The 21672-nt window shown below is 39.7% G+C and overlaps 1 protein-coding gene across 3 annotated transcripts in view; it reads right to left on the bottom strand.

The window, feature by feature from the left end:
- Positions 1-21672, bottom strand: part of IL12RB2 (interleukin 12 receptor subunit beta 2) — an 88826-nt gene that overhangs the window by 59997 nt on the left and 7157 nt on the right. Inside the window, exons 1-6 of one of the 3 annotated variants that reach the window (XM_032426481.1) lie at positions 17019-17226; positions 15232-15519; positions 8081-8195; positions 6971-7155; positions 5608-5750; positions 4145-4295 (exon numbers count right to left, since the gene is read on the bottom strand). In XM_032426481.1, coding sequence (XP_032282372.1) covers positions 4145-4295; positions 5608-5750; positions 6971-7155; positions 8081-8195; positions 15232-15519; positions 17019-17094 — 958 coding nt within the window. In that variant the 5' untranslated portion in view covers positions 17095-17226. Of the gene's footprint in view, positions 1-4144; positions 4296-5607; positions 5751-6970; positions 7156-8080; positions 8196-15231; positions 15520-17018; positions 17227-21672 lie in introns of those variants that run through there. The other 2 variants (XM_032426485.1, XM_032426491.1) reach the window with 2 other exon arrangements.

Consider the following 21672-nt stretch of genomic DNA (forward strand, 5'->3'; position numbering starts at 1 on the left):
ACCCATGCCATCACCTATGCTGGGGGAGGGCTACTCCCTTACCGCTCTGGCATGAGTTTGAGCATGTAGCATTTCCTTTATTAATTGTCCGTAGTAGACTATAAATTATAAAACATGTAAACAAGACTTTAGAAAATGGTGAATGAGCAGACAGAAACACCTAACTGATACTACAGCTCTAAGGAATGGCCTGTTCATCTTTATCTTGGAGGCTCCTCCTGGGTGTTCTGAGTGGTGAGGGAATCACCTTCCCCCAACACCTGCGTGTATTCTCAGGCATGTCTGGAGGCCGTGCAGCCCAAACTCAAGAATGTTTTTCCACTACAGTCAAAATATGATTGCTCAGTTCCCAGTATCAGGCCTGCTTTTGACAGATACCGACTGAGGGACTGTCTTCCTCAACAGAGGAAAGCAAGTTCTTTCCTCCTACTCCTTACTTAGTGGCCACTTAAAAAGTGTTTTTCATGGAGGACCGTGTCAGGAGTTGAATTTAATGACATAGGAAAGGGCCATAATGGAGTAAATAAAGCCCTCATTCTCTGCTTACATGATCTAAATAACTGTGCCCAATCCATCAGAAGATAACATTGCTCTCAGTTTTGAGCAGCAAAGGCTGCAAAGAGCTCTCTTGTAAGGTCATTCACAGTTTTAAAAACTATAAAAAAAGAAAAAAAGAAAGAAAAAATTTTAAAAAGCTTACTAGTAATTTTTTTAAATGCCAAGTTACATTTGAGTACACAGTCAAAGGTTGAAAAGGAAGAAGTGCTAAAAAAAATTCACACCTTTTAGGTGATATCAGTTGGTGTTTCATAAAGAAACTGATGACAGAAACAGTGGTAAGGGGTGAAAACCATGCCGTTCAGAGTAAGAGGGAAGAGATCTTGCATCAACCCACAGAAAGATCAAACACAGACAAGGGAAATGCAGACACTGAAAGAAAGCCAGCAGAGCTTGGTAAACGTGGTATCTCAGAGGATGGGTTTCTTCACAAATGCCTGTGATTACTCTGAACGAGCCAGTTCCTTGGTTCAATTCATAACTGTCCACGAGTTCAGAACCATAACAAGCAGCTGTACTCATTGTTATGTTAGTGGTTTATTTTAGGGGATATGGGAAATTCACTGTCCTACCTTGAAGTGTTTTTAATTCAATAGATAGACACTTAAAACAAACAAACAAACAAAAAAACAAAAAAACCCTTTTCACACATCTCCAAACAGGTAATTATTAAATGTCAGTAAGAATGACAAGAATTCACAAGCCCAGAGTTCCCCTGGTTTATAGTTAAGCCTAATGTGATAGAACTTAAAAGCTTCTCAGCCTTTTTACTACCTTGGCCTTGGACATAAAATATGGCCCATTTTCAAAAATTTAATCCCCGTAGGGCATATAAACAAAGTCTAATCCATGAGGTATTTAAAAAAATATATTACTTTGACTATGTGTAATAAAAGAATAAAAAGAGTAAGCTCTGGATTATAAAAATGACAAACATTTAAATGGAGAGCAAGTGTCTCAACATTAAGAGATTTGTATCATAAAATGAGAGGGAATAAATTATAATTTGTTGGGCGGATTTATGTTAAAATATTTTTTAAAAATACAAAATGCAATTAATATAAGAAGAAAGGAAGAATACACAATTATTCTACAATTTATATATTAGGTATTTTATCTTATCAGTAGACCCTTTGGGTCCTTGAAAGTCACTGGGCTATCACTGATAAGTGTCATCAACTCTCAAAGGCCATTAGCAGCTCACAGAAAATGAATGTAACTTGTATCATGAGACTAACTTACAGGCACACATATCCATAAATTTTACAAATAAGCACTTAGACTTTCTCAAATTAATACTTCAAAATCTCCACATAATAAAGTAATGAATTACATGACAATAATTTTTCTTCTGAACCGGATTTATAGATTGAGAGAAGTCATATAGTATGTCACTAAATGAGTGCCTTTAAAAACTTATATAAGGAACTTCTCAAACTCAACACTCAAAAAACAAATAACCCAGTCAAAAAATGGGCAGAAGACATGAACAGACACTTATCCAAAGAAGACATACAAATGGCCAACAGACACATGAAAAAATGCTCAACATCACTAGCCATCAGGGAAATACAAATCAAAACCACAACGAGATACCACCTTACACCAATTAGAATGGAAAAAATTAACAAAACAGGAAACAACAAGTGTTGGCGAGGATGTGGAGAAAGGGGAGCCCTCTTACACTGTTGATGGGAATGCAAGCTGGTACAACCACTCTGGAAAAAAAATATAGAGGTTCCTCAAGATGTTAAGAATAGAGCTACCTGGGGCGCCTGGGTGGCTCAATCCATTAAGCGGCTGCTTTTGGCTCAGGTCATGATCCTGGGGTCTTGGGATCGAGCCCCACATCGGGCTCCCTGCTCAGCGGAGAGCCTGTTTCTCCCTCTCCATCTGCCTGTCACTCTGCCTACTTGTGCTCTCTCTCTGTCTCTCTCTCTGTCAAATAAATAAATAAAATCTTAAAAAAAAAAAAAAGAAGAATAGAGCTACCCTACGACCCAGCAATTGCACTGCTAGGTATTTACCCCAAAGATACAGATGTAGTGAAAAGAAGGGGCACATGCACCCCAATGTTCACAGCAGCAATGTCCACAATAGCCAAACTGTGGAAGGAGCCGAGATGCCCTTCAACAGATGAATAGATAAAGAAGATGTGGTACATTTATACAATGGAATATTACTCAGCCATCAGAAAGGATGAACACCCACCATTTGCATCGACATGGATGGAACTGGAGGGGATTATGCTAAGTGAAGTAAGTCAAGCAGAGAAAGACAATTATCATATGGTTTCACTCATATGTGGAACATAAACAATAGCACAGAGGACCATAGGGGAAGGGAGGGAAATCTGTGGGGGGAGAAATCTGAGAGGGAGATGAACCATGAGAGACTATGGACCCCGGAAAACAAACTGAGGATTTCAGTGGGCAGGGGGTTGGGGGGTAAGGTAACAGGGTGATGGGTATTAAGGAGGGCACGTGTTGTGATGAGCACTGGGTGTTATGCATAACTGATGAATCGCTGAACATTACATCAAAAACCGATGATGTACTATACAGTGGCTAACTGAACATAATAAAAAAAAAAACAGAAAAAAACCTAATGTTCAGATGGCTACTTCTGTGTATCCAAAGATTTGCTAATATTGACATAAAGCTCATACAGGTAATTTTGCTCCAATAAAATGTTTGATTACACCTTCGTAAGCTGTCTTCCCTATAATTGCCAAAAAGAAAATCCCATCAGACTGAGAATTATATTTGATACCTTTTCCATAGCTATGGGCAGTCTGGTGGCCCTCATTTGAGCAGTGAGTATCAAGGGCATGATGAAGGGCAGTGCCATAATATTTGGAGGAGAGAGGATTGCTGGATGTTAAACTTTATTTAAAATGTTATGTCTCCACAAACCATGAGAAACTATGAACTCTGAAACAAACTGAGGGTTTTAGAGGGGAGGGGGGTGGGGGGATGGGTTAGCCTGATGATGGAGCCCTACGGGGCTCCATTTATGTCCTGCGGGGATAAATTGAATGGAGCACTGGGTGTTATACGCAAACAACAAATCATGGATCACTACATCAAAAACTAATGATGAAAAAAAAATGTTATGTCTCCAGAGTCTACCTTCTTTCAAGCTTTTAATTTTCATAGAATCCAAAAGGTAAAATGTATCAAGTTTTAAATTTTATAAAGGAATGAAATTACTGGTTATGGTTTTGTGGAATGAGAGAGTTCCTGAGATAAGAAGTGAAATAGAAATAGAGTGATAACCAAACATTACTGAAGCATCAGCTTGTAACCAACATGACAACATGTGGCAAGAAAGAGTAGGACTTACCGAATGTTAAAAATTTCCTAGCAATATAAACATATAGCCCTGGATAGTTACAGTACTTAAGCTAATGTCAAAATTAAGTTGTTAATTAATGTACTCATTTACTTGTTAATTAATGCATTAAATTAACTTGTTGATTTAGTACCAGTACTTAGAGATCCTATTCCAAGGAAATCCTTATATCTTCCTCTCCCCCTCCTGTCTCTCCTCCCTCTCCTTCCACTCCCCTCTTTAAAACACATACCTTCTTCTGGGGTTTGTGTTCTCAACGATTCACTCCAATCACTCCAACTACCTTTATATAGATGTAGCTTAGCGGAAATCTGAAATTCATACTCTGTGAATGGTTTCAGATCCAGCAAATCATGTCTTCCTTTGGTATTTGTAGCACTGACCTTGAATCAGACAAGATTTTTTTAAAGGGGTCTATTAAAATTAAATGAAAGAATTTTGACACACATAGGTAAGAAACTTGAGTAGATAACCTTTTCTATTTTTTTAGATCTGTCATTCATTGAGAAGACAATGACAGGGTTATTGAATACAAATGATGTTAATCTGAATTAGCTTCTCAATAAAAACAAACTCTGGGGTCTAAGAACCCATCTATAAGGCCCCAAGGGGGATCCTGAAACAAGCTGAAAAATACCAATTCTCAGAAAAGTCTTGGAGAATTTTCTAGAGATTATTTTTTATTTGGTCGCAATTACAATGTGATAAATGTTTCTTTTAAAAAGATTTTATTTATTTGAGAGAGCAGGAGAGAGCAAGAGAGAGCAAGATGAGCAGGGATAGAAGCAGAGGGAGAGGGACAGGCAACTCCCTGCGGAGCAGAGATCAGAGCTCTAGATCCCAGGACCCTGAGATCATGACCTGAGCTGAAGGCAGATGCTTAACCGACTGAACCACCCAGATTTTAACACAGACATAGAACTGGCTTCAAAAAGAAAACTTTAATTATATTAAAAAATTAATTACTATGTTTCTCCTGAGTTTCAGCTATATGTGGAACTTACCTTCTGTTATTTTTATAAGTCATTATATTTTACAAAAATACCAGGAGGAATTATAATCTTAAAATTTAATTGTAAAAAAATTAATGTCTAATATTAGATCAAAGTATGGGTCTTTATCTTTGGAATATTCAGTTCCATATAAGTCTCTATGGACATTTCCTAATATTCCTTTTTCTAATATGTTAAAAAAAATTACTAAAAAGTAATACAGAGGGAGTTGTAGCATAACAAGGTGAAATGAGTCCTTTACGAGAAATAAATCACAGAAAATTAATATTGGTTTACAGAAGCCTGTGGCTAAATAAATTTCAGAATCAAGGACGCCTGGGTGACTCAGTCATTTGGGCGTCTGCCTTCGGCTCAGGTCATTACCCCAGGGTCCTGGGATGGAGCCCCGCCTCAGGCTCCTTGCTCCGCGGGGAGCCTGCTTCTCCCTCTGCCTCTGCCTCTACCCCCATCCCCCCACCCCGGCCTGCCTGTTCGCGCTCTCTCTCTCTCTCAGATAAATAAATAAAATCTTATTTCTTAACAAATAGAGGTGTGTATGACTATCTGATCTATCTCAAGTGTGTACTTTAGGGCTAAATATTCTTAAACCCAATATTTATTTTGTTGGCATGAAAAGACAGAGATCTGTGCAGTGATATTAAGAGCCCTTCCCTGATTTTCCCCTTTACTCTAAAACCATTACCATTTTCCAGGCCCCACTGCTGTTGGGCCGATATCTGAGTCGATTAAGCAGCACCAGCCCCTCATCGTTCCACTGAAGGATACATCTGCTCACAGAAGCGTTTACACATTTGATTCTGATGTCCCATGGAGGAAGAGGCCTCACTGGTAATCAGGACAAACAAAAAAGTGTGATTCAGGCTCTACAATTGGAAATAACCTTTATTTTGACATGAGCTAGAAAGAACTGAACAAAACTCATTTCTAAGATACATGACCACCAAAGCTGGTGAAATATATAAGAGAGAAACCCCTGGCTTTTCAGAGAAGAAAAAGTTTCATTCACTACGAAATCATTAAAATAATTCTCCTTAATGTACCCTTATTTTTACCAAATAAACTACCTCCAACATTAGTGATAGTGTCGACTGCATTTAATCCAACGTACCAAGAAAACCAATGTGCCAAACCTGAGCGTTCCAATGGCTGAGAAGGCAGAGGTGGCTAGTGGTGATCACCTCTCAGAAAGGGAAGAAACGTTGGTAGGAAAAGGTCATATGGAAGGGACAGAGGAACAGAGAACATAGGAATAGAGTAAGAGGGGAAAGAAGGGGCCTTACAGAGGAATAGTCAATGGGAAGAAATGAAAGGTAAGATGGGGAGAAGTATGATAGGAAAATGTATAGTAAATGCCTATGTCAAGACTCATAGCAGTATGCGTGCAAAGAGGTGCTGTGGGAAGAGAGAAGAGACACGCCCAGTGTAAGGCCAGAACTTAAGGGAGGCCAGAAGCCCAGTCCTATTTGGGATGGTCAGAACTTGAGGATGCTTGAGATTGGCCTCTGATTCAACTGGGCTAATTATATTTGCGCAGAAACGTGCTGGGATTGGCTCACTCCAGCTCCTAAGGTGATGAGAGGAATGGAAGTAGGTATTCTCAGAGTAAGATGCATTTGTAACTTGATACATTTTATTGATATTAGGCACCTCTGCTCTGGCCCAGCAGGCCCACAGGTAGCCTATCTCAGAACAATGGAGTAACCATGCGGTAAAAAGACACCTCTGCCGAGAAGTGCCTACTCTGAGCTTCATGAATAACCTTGCAGGACCCTTTCCTCGGTCGAATGGCATCACTGGCAGCTAGTGCCTCCATACGACTGGTCTCTTTTTTCTCCAACAGAGAGAATAATGTTGAATATTCCATTTTGTACGACCATCTCTATAAAGTTCTAGTATCATGCACCCTTTTACTTGCATCAAAGTAATATCTATCCTTTGTGACACTGTCCCTTTTGAAACAATCACATATAGAACATCCGAGTGATTTTTTAAATAATGTTCATATACCAATGAATGATACCTACAAAAAGTGAAATAAAATGTACCTATGTCCAAGAATGTAAATGTGGATGGAAATGAAGAAGCAGTTCCAAGGCTATTGATAGCAGTAACCTTGGCTGTGTAGCTGGATTCAGGCAATTCAGGGGTTAGGTTGACTCCAAGGTCCAAATGGTCACAATAATGACCATTACATTGCTTCTGCCAAGTTAAATTTTTTGGTCCATTTAACCTATAAATAAAAGACAATCGTGTTTAGCAAGATACTTTATGAGCTACTGGCTCCTTCTAGTACAAAGGAATAGAATATTCAAGTATTTAAAATTCTAGACATTTTGTTAAGGTCAGTCTTATTACTAGGGGATACATTATGGGAATATTTGTATTCTATGGTCATAAATAGGACCATATTTTCCTCTCCTCTCCCCTTTTTTGGTAGGACTGAAACTTTTTGATGTTCATGTAGATAAGTAACCATACCTACACCACCTAAATTCCCAAAACCCTGACTGGCATCCTGGCTCCTCAGGGCAGATATAATTGTTATACAAAGGATCCATGGCCACGTAGGCATTTTCTGCACAGAAGTGCCAGCTTCTGGTACAGACTGGAACCCTGGGCTCCACTTCCTTTCCCCCATTTCCTGCTCACTTAGGCATAGGGCAAACCAGCTGGATCTTTGGATGGGATTATGGGATCAACTCCAGGGAACAGACTCTCCCAGACTCTCCTTTGTGTGGACTTCCAGGTCAGGCAAAGGTGCTTTAAAAAGAAACTCCTCCAAAGCTAATGGAAAGCTACCACAAGGATGAGTCTATTTATATATTATGACCCCAAGAGTCTACAACGGCAAAACAGGGAAGGGATATAATGCAGCCAGTTTAACCCTATTAGAGCAGGGAGAAACATCCGTAACATGGACCCCGGATGCTCTGAGAACTCCAAGTTAGATCTCAGATTCAAGACCTTAGTTCTCACACTTTAGATGAACCAGTTTTAATTGATGAACCCTAGACATTTTTTTTTTTTAAGTACCTAATTACCTAGAGGTGTCTATTGCTTCTTCTCTCTGGCAAAAATAAAAGTATTAGATATTTCTAAATGTAGTCTAAGATAACATCTACAAAACAGTTGCAAAAATACAGTCTCTCACTCACTGTAAAGTATATGCAGTATATAGATGGGTGTCACGTCCTCTGTCCCAGGTGCAGGTCACAGTCCCACGTTCTCCCTTCTGTATACAAGATAAGTTCTGAGGCTGTTCCGGAACAACTTTAAAAACAAAGTGCAAAGCCTCATATTGTAAACAGCACACAGTTGATATCTCGATCACATTGTTATTATTTGGCAATAAGATAACAATACTTTCCCTATGTCTAGATTCCACCAAGTTCAAATTTGTTTCCAAGGCACGAACATCTTCTAATAACAATAGTGAATATGGATCAAACACTACATGCCAAGTCCTATGCGTTATATTAGGTTTTTCTCAATTAGACATCACAGTAGCTCTATCAAGTATTTATTGTTATCATCCTCAATTTATCGAAGAGGAAACTAAGACTTAGAGGTTAACTATCTTGTCCCAAATTACAAAACTGTGAAGTGGCAGAGTAGGAGTAGCGGACTTGAGTCTGAGCCTTTTACCACCACATTCCCCCATTCTCCCTGACAGGTAAACATTCAGTGCTAGGTCCATTACCACTGGTGAAGTCCATTCAAATATTAGAAACCTCTAAAGATTACAGGCCTCTTTCTCTCCATAGACCTGGTATTTGCTGCCAAGACACTTCCACCCACTAGCCCTAGGCACGTTCTTCTGGGCTGTACCAGCTAACCTAATTTCTGCAGCATCACTTGGAACACTTCATAAACATTTGTAAACTGATTCTTTATGTATGTGGACACTGAGTACCTTCTATGGGCTGGGCATAGTGCTAGCTATAGACGTATAAAGGTGTACAAGGCAGCCAAGGTCCCTTCTATCAAAGGTGTGTATTTGTAAATTAAGCCATTTTATAGTCAAAGGTAAACCCAAAGCTAGAAGTTTCTCAGATTTAGTGGAGGTAAGAGAAAATTCTCTGTTACTCGTTGATCTCATTCTACTCTAATACTGAGACCCACATGTGAGAGATGTTTCCTTTGGGTGAGATAAAACAAATATACCACTGAAGCCCTAGATATTGTCTGTACCAAAAAAAAAAGCCTGTAATTGATGGAATAAATGACTTTTTTTTTTTTTTTTGTCCTTAGCAAACACCACAGACCTGGGCACAATAATTATCCACTGTGTGATAGTGGACAGGTTAACTTCTCAGAAGTTCAGTTTCTTCATTTATAAAATGGGTATATTAATATGTAGCTCATATAGTTTTGTTTAATGGAATAATAAACTTTCTTTTCCTGAAAGAACAGGCTCTTTCACATATATATGAAATATGTATATCTTATATTGAATATATATGAACTATACACACACACACACATATATATATACACACGCACACACACACTCTATATACTATATATAGTTCCCTGGCAAAGGGTGCTGGGAAGGAAATATTTTGAGCATGGTTAGGTGTATATATACACTGTATATATCTGTATACATAACTACTTATGATCCACTTGATCCACTTAGACTACTACATTAACTTCTCATTTTCTGTACAACTTTTTGTTTACCTTGGAGCCAGTAAAAAATTGTCCGGTTCTTCCATTAGTTTTCTTATTCTTAATATAATTCCAAACTCTCAAGCCAATTATCTGAACCACTGTTCAACATATTCAAATGCTGTTTCGTTTGCCTGAAGACCTCTTTCTAGGGTCCTTGGGAACTATCCAACAAGACAGGTTTGCCTCTGTGCCTGGTACACAGCTGCTATTCTGATATTGCCAGTCCTTAGTATAATGGAAATTCCTTCATTTTCCGGGTTTGACCTCCTGTTTCTTAAATCCAATTCTTTCATCTCCCCTGATTTAATTTTTTGTGATGGTGGGGTACATCCTCCAGTAATTCCTGGGAAAGGGTACAGGGAGGAAATATTTTGAGCACGATTAAAAATGTCTTTATTCTACCCTCACACTCGACTGATACTTTGGCTGAGTATTGAATTCTAAGTTGAAAAGAATTTTCAAAATCCAGGATTTTGGAGGGAATGCTCTGTTGTCTTCTACATTCTAGGGTGCTGTTAAGAAGCCTGAAGCCAGGGACGCCTGGGTGGCTCAGTCCGTTGAGCGTCTGCTTTCGGCTCAGGTCCTGGATCCTGGGATTCAGTCCCACATTGGGAAGGGCTCCTTGCTCAGCGGGGAGCCTGCTTCTCCCTCTGTCTGCTCTGCCTGCCGCTCCCCCAGCTTGTGCTCTCTTTCTCTCTGACAAATAAATAAAATCTTAAAAAAAAAAAAAGATGCCTAAAGCCATTTTGATTCTTGAACCACTGTTTTTAATTTTCAGAAGGTTGTAGAATCTTTTCTTTGTCCCCACTTTTCTGAATTTTCACAAAGATATGCTTAAGGAGGGTCTATTCTCTTCTGGTTTCTCAGAGTTCATACATTCTGGGAACTTATATCCTTCAGTTTGGGAAATAGTCTTGAATTATTTCTCCGTTGATTCTCCTATTTTTTCCTTTCTAAAAATCCCTAGTTTTTAAAGTTTGAATTTTCCTCTAATTTTATACCTTATCTTCTATATTTTTAAGCTCTTGGTCTTTCTGTTCTATGATCAAGGAAAAGCCTCCTCAGTGTATACATCCACCCTCACATTAAGTTTTTCATTTGTTTATCTTTGGGGGCAATGTTTTCTCTGAGTATTTCCTTTCCACACTGCAACCTATTTTTATTCTGTATGCACTAGTTTCTTGTAATTCTCTGAGGGTATCAAGGATAGTTTTTGTTTTTTAACATTTCTTCTCCCTGAATACCCTCTATTTCTTCCACTTTGCTTATATGCTTTGTTCCATACGTTTGTTCTGGTTTCTATCTTTCATAGTAGACATTTTCCCCAGATCGTTATATTTCTACTCATGTGTAGGAGTGAGGCACTAATTACAGATTGGAGCTCTGCATGTGTGTCAGCTGAGGGGTGTTTGCTGACTCTGGGTTTCACTCCAAGGTGATCTGGCGAGGTTTCCTTGGGAACCTATGTTGTAAATAATTTTAGGTATTTCCTCTCGGACTTACCAGATTTCCCAGAAAAGGATATTCTAACTTGAGTGGAGGAGGGTACAGGGCTGAAGGGAGCTGTATGCAAATGTTCCTTTAATCCCCTTTGTTTTCCAGCATGGTACTACCAATCTCAGCTGGACTGGCTGGAGCTAGCCTAGCGACCCTTTAATGCCAAGCCTCCAGTCTTATGCCAGAATAGGAGAGCAGTGAATGTCTAGCTACATGGAATTGGGAAAGAGATCTGAGAATCTGTTTTTCAAATAGATTTTTCAATCAAACCTCTCATTTTTAGTCCCATTCTTACCCTCACTCCCAGAAGGACATGGTATCACCAATTTCTGAGTCTTTCTGGGGCGGGAGATTCTGCATTCACTCATGTTGCATCAAGATGTTTCTCACTGCTGGCTAAGCCAATTATCACTGATCTACCTGTTTTCCAGCTTCCAAAAGTTTGTTGATATGTCTCCCCTCCCATCCCTTTTGTCCTTTAGGATTTGTGCCTCTAGAAAATTTTCTTTACTGCATCTTGGCTTAATTTCAGGGGGATCAATGTAAATATATGTGTTCAAACCACCATCATTACCTTAACCCTTCATAGGTAATGATGACCAAATGAGATATAAAGCATGTGGCACCTTTAAGTAATGAAACAATTCTAATCGTACCTTTACTCCTAAAAGTTTGCAGAGACTCTCATTTCAAAGAGCACAGCTTTTACTGAAAAATCAAGTCAACTTTCCCAACATGAGGTCCCCACACCATGAAATCAAGGTGTCTACTTCAGCCCAGGACTTGGTTTTGGCAGAGACTATCTGTCCCAGGGGAACCCAGATCTCATTCTCTTCAATACAAGTGTATAACAGCTGACACCCCCCAAAAAAGGACAGAAATCAAAGCCTCTGAAAATTAAAATAGCTTGCAATATAATAAATTTCTATGAGTGTTATGGTTGTTACCATTTTTGTTTTTTTTAGGGAGAGATTGCAACAGGGTGAGGGGCAAAAGGAGAGGGAAAGAGAGACTCCCAAGGAGGCTCCACATGGAGCCCGACGTGGGGCTCAATCCCACAACCCTGAGATCATGACTTAACCCAGGCGTCCCACGGTTGTTACTGTATTTAAAAGCCCTACTTACTATGGGAAATTAAATGGCTTAGAAAAACAGCTTTCAGAAATATCACCAGTCAAGCATATATTGAAAACAACCAAGCAAGGATCCATTGTCTTTCATTTATTACCTTGATTTTCTAAGTAGTTTGTGGATCAACCCTGCGAGGTTAAGCTAGAGCACTGACTGCTTAGTAACCACACAACTTGAATGAACTCTTGGTAGCAGAACCACCCAAGCCCAAGGAGAGGCTGGGAAGAAAAGGTTAAATTACCCATTCCCAGTTCTGAAAAACCAGCCAACTTTATGACCACATTCTCAGGATATACAGTGGCCCTACAAAAAAGGATACCACTTACCACAAAAAAGAAAAGAGGCTGTTTACTCCCTCACTAGATAAGATTAAGCTTACCATACTAGGTGAAACCAAAATTCATTGCGTCTTTTCTTGGAATGATTAGCCATACTCAGAAAAAGCTGTTGCTTCCAGTCAGTCCTTCACCTCAAAGGTGCTAAACTTGCTCAAAGAGCAGCCACTGATGGTGTGGTTACCACTTGAGCACACTGGACAAGCAACATTCCAGCAGTACCACCTAACTGAGCTGCACTATGACAGATCCTCTTAACCATCTCCCTAGGTCTTCTGAGGCTGCAAACTGTCACAAATGCATCTGCATACTCTGGATGAAAAAAAATATTAAGTAGACTCCATGCCCAGTGCAGAGCCCAATGCGGGGCTTGAACTCACGACCCTGAGTTCAAGACCTGAGCTGATAACAAGAGTCAACGCTTAACCGAGTGAGCCACCCAGGCACACCACTGGATGGAAAATTCTAAAAATGGAAAGGGGTCGCAGCACTCTAACACATCTGAGCAAAGTAGGAAATGGACTGGATGGCTAAGGACATGTGCAAGAATACTGACCTCCAAGGCTACTGTTAGCCTAATAAATATGAAGAAAAACATCAGCAGCAACTGACGTCATAGGCCTGAGGACATCTAATACAAATACGTAATATTGGTCTACTAAGACAGCGAGTTACCTGGGTGAAACATTCAGGTGTTCTGAGGACAAAAGAGGTGAGGACCAATGATGTTTTTTAGAGAAATTTTCATTTGTCTATCACTTTCTTGTACTTTCTTTTAAGGGAAATGGACTCGTATCTACCATGTGGCACACAGGAAGAAGAGTCAAGCCAGCTGAAACTTCCACCCTAGAGCTTATCACCTCAGTGCCTTCTCTGCGCCTGGTACTAGATTAAACACTTTGCATACCAGGTGTCATCTAATCACTACAACCATCTCATGAAGTAGGTGTTAATATCTTGATAACACAGACAGAGAAACTGGGGCTCAGAGAATTGAAACTGCCTATCAGTATACTGTTAGTGACAGGGCTGGGCTTCAAAGCCCATGCTCCTTCTAGGACACCACAGGCGGTTGGAGCTGAGAGTACATGACCCGTAAGTGGTGTGAATAGGAGGCCACAAATGGGAAGAAGAGGCCTGGACCTGGTTTATGTCTCCTTAGCCTCCAGTGATTCATTTGGCTGTGTGCTTGGTGTTCTGCTCGGTGCTTCTGGTGGCTCTCCAGCAAGATTGCTTGGCCCCAACCATATCCTTATAGGTTACAGAAAAGTGGTTTCCATTTTTCCTGAAAAGAGTTTCATTGAGCTTTGTTTCACTGTCTTCATGTCAGGGGCTCTGTCCTTACATCTTGGTCAGTCAGCCTGCAGTCCTCCTACTCTCCCCACCCCTCTTACTGTCCACTCCTTACCTTCTCTGGAACCATGGAGGCACAGTTTCCTGGGATGACTCAGAGCCCATGCATACTCACTGGCTTGCCTGGCTGGGCCTTCGAGGCTAAGGGTGCGGGCTGCAGTCTACAAGCTTTAGGCAGGTATACTGCGGGCTCACCTGGGCACTGTGGCTCATGCTATAGATGCCAGCTCTGAGGTCTTAGTTCTTACTCCCAGCAGCTTCCTGGAGGGACCAGCAGTGCAAGCCAGCATGTAGGGGAGTTGATACCCTATGGGTAAATTTTGACCAATGAGAGTTAAATTCTTCTCTTTCCCTGTCATTGTATTCCCATATGTTTTTTCTGGGAATGTCCCTAGTGACCAAGCAACCAGCTGTATTTTCTGTTGGTGCTGTGGCCAGCTCAGTAATCTGACCTCCTTGTGTTTGCTTTGGTCCTTTCCTGGCTCATTCCCTCACTCTTGCTTCTTTGAGACTATATAAGTCAACTCTCCTGACAAAGCATGAGCCTATCAGTTCTGGCTCATGGAGATTTCTAGAAAACCCAGAAAACGGGGCGCCTGGGTGGCTCAGTCAGTTAAGCGGCTGCCTTCGGCTTGGGTCATGATCCCGGGGTCCTGGGATCGAGCCCCGCATCGGGCTCCCTGTTCAGCGGGAAGCCTGCTTCTCCCTCTCCCACTCCCCCGCTTGTGTTCCCTCTCACGCTGTCTCTCTCTGTCAAATTAATAAACAAAATCTTAAAAAAAAAAAAAAAACCAGAAAAGAGTGTGACAATAGTTCTCCTTTAACCTCTGCTAAGTATGATAACCAGTGGTCAGGAGTGAATGTGGATATAAGGACTATTAAGTTAGGGAAAGGAGAATTGCTCAGCCTTGGGTACTCAACCTGGGCTTCATAAGTCAAAAACGGTATCTCTTTCTTCTTTTTAGGAGGTTGTAGCTTTGAACAAATTCTCATAAATCAAGAAGGCATGAAGATTCAGCTGCAGAGATTCTCTTTCCTGCCACTGGAGTCCAAGGACAACAGGTCCTTAGTCTTAATGGGCAAAATAACTGGTGGGGAGGGAGGGTTGGGAGAGAGAGAGAGAACACTACTACATGAGGTCCAAATTCTATTTCTTTCTGGATTTCTCATATTGAGGTACTCATATTGCTATCAAGATAAAATATATCCATGTGGCAGGAAAAGAAAGAACACTGCCCTATATTCGGATTTCTGTCTAACACATGACAAATACCAAAAGATGACTAGTTTTTAAGAATTCAGAATGGAATGCTCACCACCAACTGAGATCTCTGCCCCACATACTCGTAATTCCTTGTTTTTGCTACAGGCCAGTTTGCAGAGAAACACTGTTGTACCCAGAGGAAGACCTGTGACTTGAGAACTGAGGAAGTGACCATGCAGAAAATTGATTCTTCTGTTAAACTTGTAGAGGATTAACATATTAAAACCGGGATATTGTGAGCAGCCTTGTTCGGGCTTCAAAGAGCATGAAATATTGACAGCTGATCCAAGTGAAATTACATGGGAAGGCTCCACAGTCACATCTCCTCTCCTGCATGCATCTGCAATAAGACACAAGTCAGCACATAAGAAACCCATTTCAAAATGGTGGGTTTGTGTGATTCTCAAGAGCAGGGTAAAATTAATCCCATCAAATCATGGAAATAGAAATAACCCACATTACTCTGGCTGTATTGTTGATGCACAATGAGAACAGAAGGCAACCACATTAAAGTCTAACTTTATTTTAATTAAAAGATGCATTGTTCTCAAAACAGTAAGACTAAAAGTGCTGAGAGAATAGGGTTGGAACAGAGGACCAGGAAAAACCAATCTCTCTTATATGCAAATTATCTACCAGATTACTGGAAAATACTTCCCACAGTAAATCACATTTGCTTCCATCCTCATTTCTGATTTATAAGGCTTACTTCAATACTCAGAGCAAAAAGCAAAACAAACAAACAAAAAAAATGACTTTAAAAGGCTATTACAAACTCTAAGGGGTAGATTCAGGAATAATACTTTCTCTTGCTGTAGTGGTATAAAGTATATCTAATCTAAAACATTATTTTATAACAAAAGAAAATATTCAGTGGCTCTGGTATGTTTGTGGTTGGCATCAAGGATGAAAACTAGGTCCTCCATGTCACACTTTGGTATTCCTTCAAGATGCAAGACACTGGGCTAAATGAACCATAACCCAGTACAGCTAATATGACATTACATGAATGTATTCTTCTTTTTAAAAGAGTGTATTTATTTATTTATTTATTGCCAGATACCATATTAAACTCTTTAAATAGAGGTCATTCTTACTCTCTAGAAGTTTTTGTGTAAATAAATATGACAACTATTCAGAAATGGAACAGTTTTTGGTGGTCCCGCCAATGAAAGAACCTCAGAATTATAGATTTGCCCTGAATTTTCAGATATGATGGAAAGCCTCCACTGAAAGTCCTTTTTTTTTTTTTAATTGTAAGATTGCTTTAACTACCCTAAACAGGAATTTGTAAAAAAGTTATTTAAATCAAATAAAGGAAATACTTAAATAAAACATTCTTTTTTATTTTCAGAACTAAAACTAAGTCTCTCTCTCTTTCTCTCCCCTCCCATCCTATTTATATGTCTGTTCTCTGCTTCTTTGGTTTTCATTGGTTGTAACGAGCTAGAAAGTAAAAAAGTAAGCTCCCAATAAAGAAAAGGCAAGGAAAATGTCAGCCATTATTTTTTTTTAGCATAGTTGAATTCACCCATGCATACCCTCTGTTAAAATGCACTATCATTTCTCATTTTAGTAAAATTCACAATGCCAGCTTTGTGGTTACCTAGCCACTTTTTAAAGAGAAATTATATGATTGGACTCATACATTAATCAGCATAAATTAAATAAAATGCATATTAGTTCTAGATATGGAACCAGACTTACCCATTTAAAATGAGAGAAGACGGACTACAAAAGACCAACTACCAGAACAATTCTCACAAATACATATTTCATCTGTAACTGAGAGTTTAAACCACAAATCCTTCTACAGATTCAATTATAGAAATATCTTACCTATGTTTGCTTTAACCAACAACAACACAATGATAAAAATAAGTGCCAATGAGCACCCTCCAACTGTATGTGCCATGAACAGTCAATTCTGGAATACACCTCTGTAATTTTCCTTGCAAAAGAAGACAAATTCATTCATGTTAAATACATTCAGAAAATACCAGAACCAAAATCATTCAGAAGGACTTAGAATGCTCCTTTAACTTCTCTATATTGTTAAGATTTTTTTAAGCAGTATACTTTTAAAACTAGTAAATTAAAAATCTTAGCCACCTCTAACCCCCATTCACTTAAGCTCCTTGGCGTTGGCAAAGGATGGGAGAAGAGACATTGGAGTCCTTTAGAACTGGGCTTAAGAACTTTGAGACTGTGGGGCACCTGGGTGGCTCAGTCGGTTAAGGTTAAGCATCTGACTCTAGATTTTGGCTCAGGTCATGGTTTTAGGGTTGTGAGATTGAGCCCCACATTGGGCTCCGTGCTGGGTGTGAAGCCTACTTAAGATTCTCTCTCTTCCTCTCCCTCTGCCCCCCCCAAATAATAATAAAATAAAAAAATAAAAAAAACTTTGAGGCTGTGGGCGAGTTACTTAACCTTCTGAGCTTCAGTCGCATACAAAAATTTTTTTCTTCCAAATAGGGCTGCATTATCATAGTCAAACATAGTGGTGTTAAATCTCAAGACAGATGAGAATTTCTGAGCTATTCATGTGCTTTTAGGAGTAACAGGAAATTAAAAAGTGGCTCATACCCCTCTCCTGGAACTTAGTAAAAGACTGATCTCTTTGGTCATAAGAAAGGGAGTTGTTGGAGTCTTCTACAGAAGTTCAAGTTTACTTGTTTGCTTGTTTATTCATTACTTGTTTATTTTACTACGTATTTCTATCTTGAATGTTTCGGAAAATGCAAACTTGTGATTTCTGATTGTTTCCCAATTTAAACCTAAGGAATGGTTCTACTATTCATTAGGAAATTAAAGGTGGGCCCCAAATCCATAAAGTAGGCTGGAAAGTTCTGTGATGTTAGGCCACTGGGAACCAGCAAATGCAAATGTTCACCTCTTACTCCCATACCTAGAGATATGCCAGAACATACTGGCCATTTTCAAAAAAACTCACTTATTCATTCAATAGGCCACCTTTCATGTGCCAACCACATTGTTAAGTGCTAGCGATACAACAGTACTGCTCTAATGGGTATATAGAAATGTGCTCACTTGCTCCTTTGACTTTTCTACCTCTAGCCTAGCCATCAATCAGGAAAGCTCGAAAAAATTTAGCACCTTTTCAATAGTCTTTGCTGGTTGCTCTTCCTTCTCCTGAATTTCAACTCTGGGAGGACCTTAGCTCATTCAAAACATTTTTTCTCTAGTTCTACTCCCTTTCCAGGGAATCTCATCTGGTCACCTGGCTCTAGAAATTATTTGTATGCTAATGACTCTCAGGTGCATATCTTCAACTCAGACATCTCTCAGTGCTCCAATCTGTCTCCTTGCATCACCTCTTGGACCTCTAATAAAGTGCTCAATATTAACATGATCAGTTGGAATCCTTGGTCTCCCTTCCTCAAATTGGTTCTTTCCCTAGTCTTTTTGATTTCAGTAAATAACTGAAGTTGCTCAAAAACCTAGAAGTCATCCTTGATTCCACCCTCTTTCTCATCCCCTATAACCAAACCATCACTAAGTCCCATCAATTTTACCTCCAAAATATATCACAGATCAATCTGCTTCTTTCCATTCCTACTGTCCTCACTCTAGTCCAAAAGACTGTCATCTCTCCCCAAGGTGACTTCAGTAGGCCCTCAGTGTGTCTCTCCAATCCATCCTTACCCCTTTCTAAGTCATTTTCACATAGCGACTACCTTTTAGAAGTATATATAAGATTACATTACCTGTTTCATACCACCACTACTTAAAACCCTTCAATACGTCCATTGCTGTTAGAATAAAATCGAAAATCCTTACCGCACATGATCTTTCAGGCACCGCATGGCCTCACTTCTCCTGTCTTGCCACCATCATTTGCTCAACTTTTTTAGCCTTGCTCACTCCACTCCATTTGCACTGGCTTTCAGATTGTTCCTTAAATAAGACATGTCTTTTGCTGCCCAGAGACTCTGCATTTTCCATTTCCTCTGCTAGAATCCTCCTCCTCTGTTTCTTCGCAGCTGGCTGACTTACATCCTTCAGATCTCAGATCATGTGTCACTTCCTCAGAGAGCCCCTCCCTGACCACCTAGCCAAAGTGGTCTTGCCCAGCTACTTTCTACTCATCACCTTATTTATTGCCTTCATGGTACAGTCTGTAACTACTGTGTTTATTTACTTGACTACTTGTCTATCTATCTTTGTGCTAGAATAAGTTACCATGAGAGCAGGAACACTGGCTGTCTTGCTCACTGCTGTATGTCAGCACTAGGAAAGAGTACTTAATAAATGTTTATTAAAAGAAAGAAAAAAGTGAGGAAGGGGGAAGGAAGATGAGCTATAAAAAACTCTCTATAAACATCCCTGTGGTAGGCAGAATAATGGCCCACCAAAAATGTCCATGCCCTAAGTACCTGTGAGTATATTACATTACATGACAAAGGGACTTTGGAGATGCCATTATAGCTAAGGATCTGAAATGGGGAGGATTCTATGTTATCCAAATGGGCCCAATCTAATCAAGGGAGTCCTTAAAAGTGGGTGAGGGAGGAAAAAAGGTCTGTCAGAGAGCTGTGATATGAGAAGGCCGAAGGCCTGGATCTTCCACTGCTGGCTTTGAAGATGGAGGAAAGGGGCCATGAGCTAAGGAATGTGGTGGCCTCTAAAATCTGAGGGTGGCTCTCAGTTTACAGAAAATATAAAATGTATTTTTTTTTCAGATTTTATTTATTTATTTGACAGAGAGAGCACAAGCAGGGAGAGAGGGCAGGCAGAGGGAGAAGCAGGCTCCCCGCTGAGCAGAGAGCCCGAAATGGGGCTCGATCCCAGGACCCTGAGATCATCACCTAAGCCGAAGGCAGACACTTAACTGACTGAGTCACCCACGTGCCCCTAAAATGTATTTCTTATGGGTCTTGGTTAAAAATGTTTGAGAAACACTGATCTAAATTGAAATCTGACAGTTTCCCTTCGTCTAAACCACACAGTCCAAGGTCATGGCATACAATGGCCTCCATCAGCTAATTCCTGCCTTTATTACCAAGCACATCTACCTCTACTCTCTGCTGGCATTCTACTGTCTACTAACACTGAGCTGCATTGTTTCCCTGCACATCTCATGCCAATGCATGCTTCTGTATCTTTGCCGATTCTATTCTCTTACTTTTCCACTGTTCTTAGAATGGCTATATTCATCCATCCCAACCCAGTTCAGAAAACTTTTATTCAGCCATTCATTCAACAAATATGTATTAAGCAGTTGCTATGTGTCAGGGGCTAGGGATAGAGTAGACAGGATTTCAGCACTCATGGAACCAACATTCTAGAATAGGGAGACAGAAAACAAAGAAATAAATAAACAAATTCAGACAATGATAAAAGAAAAACATAAGAGAAGCTAAGGGGAAAGAAGCCTGGGGAGGAGAGAAGTTGGTCAATGAAGGCATTTCTAGGAAGTGAAGCTTGAGCTGAGATTGGCAGGGGACAAATGAAGACTCAGGATGAAGCCTAGAGGCAGAGGAATAAGCTGGCTATGAGTGAAGCACAGAAAAAAGGTCAGGGTGGCAGGGGAGGTGACTGTCATCAGAGAATGGTAGGACATGAAATGGAGAAGAATCCAGGAGCCAGATCTACCATGGACTTGTTTGCCATGGAAAGGAGCCTGGATTTTACTCTCAAATCTATAGGAAATCACTGATGTTTAATTAAAGGTTTTATTTATTTATTTAACTGAGTTTTAATTGAGGGTGTTACAAGATATGAATTATATTAAATATACACAGGCAAAGGCAAAAAACAAACAAAAAACTTAGTCTTGGCTTCATGTACGGGGCCAGAGTGGAAGCAAGCAGACCAGTTAGGAAGCAATCGCAGGTACCCAGTAAGAAATGATGATGTGGACCACACTTACAGTAGTAGAGAAGGAAAGAAGTCGTCGAATCTTAGGAAGCCTTACCTATGTCTTTAGATCAGACTGAAGCCTCCTACATAGCATCCTGGCATCCTCATATCTTAGCACCTGCCATATTAAGTAGAACTACTTTATTTAGTTATCTGTCTCTTCCGTTTGTTTACAAACTCCTCATGAGCAGAGGCCACAATATATGGCACATGGTGAGCATGTGCTGAACTGAACAAAACTTAAATGGATTTTTTGTGTTCATCTATTAATGTAATGACATTACAACTACATTAAATCTGATTCTGCCACATTGTGGTTGACATAATTAATAATAAGTTTTTCTTTATTACCACTACCTTAGTTGCTTCATTAAAATTTGGAATAATCTGGCATAAAGGAAATTATGAATTGAACTAGAAGATAACTGAATCATGAAGGAATAGTTACACATGGATTAATAAGTTTCTGCTTCCTGACTACAAGGGGTATCTACAGGGTATCTTTCAATATGCACTGCAATTTATGGAGCTATGATAGTCTCCAAATAAGTAAAATATTTAATATCAAAATATTTGATTAGTTATTATAAGAATTTTTAAATGTATAAAT

This window comes from Phoca vitulina, unplaced genomic scaffold (assembly GCF_004348235.1).
Source record: "Phoca vitulina isolate PV1807 unplaced genomic scaffold, GSC_HSeal_1.0 scaffold2, whole genome shotgun sequence".
In the NCBI taxonomy this organism is placed as follows: Eukaryota; Metazoa; Chordata; class Mammalia; order Carnivora; family Phocidae; genus Phoca; species Phoca vitulina.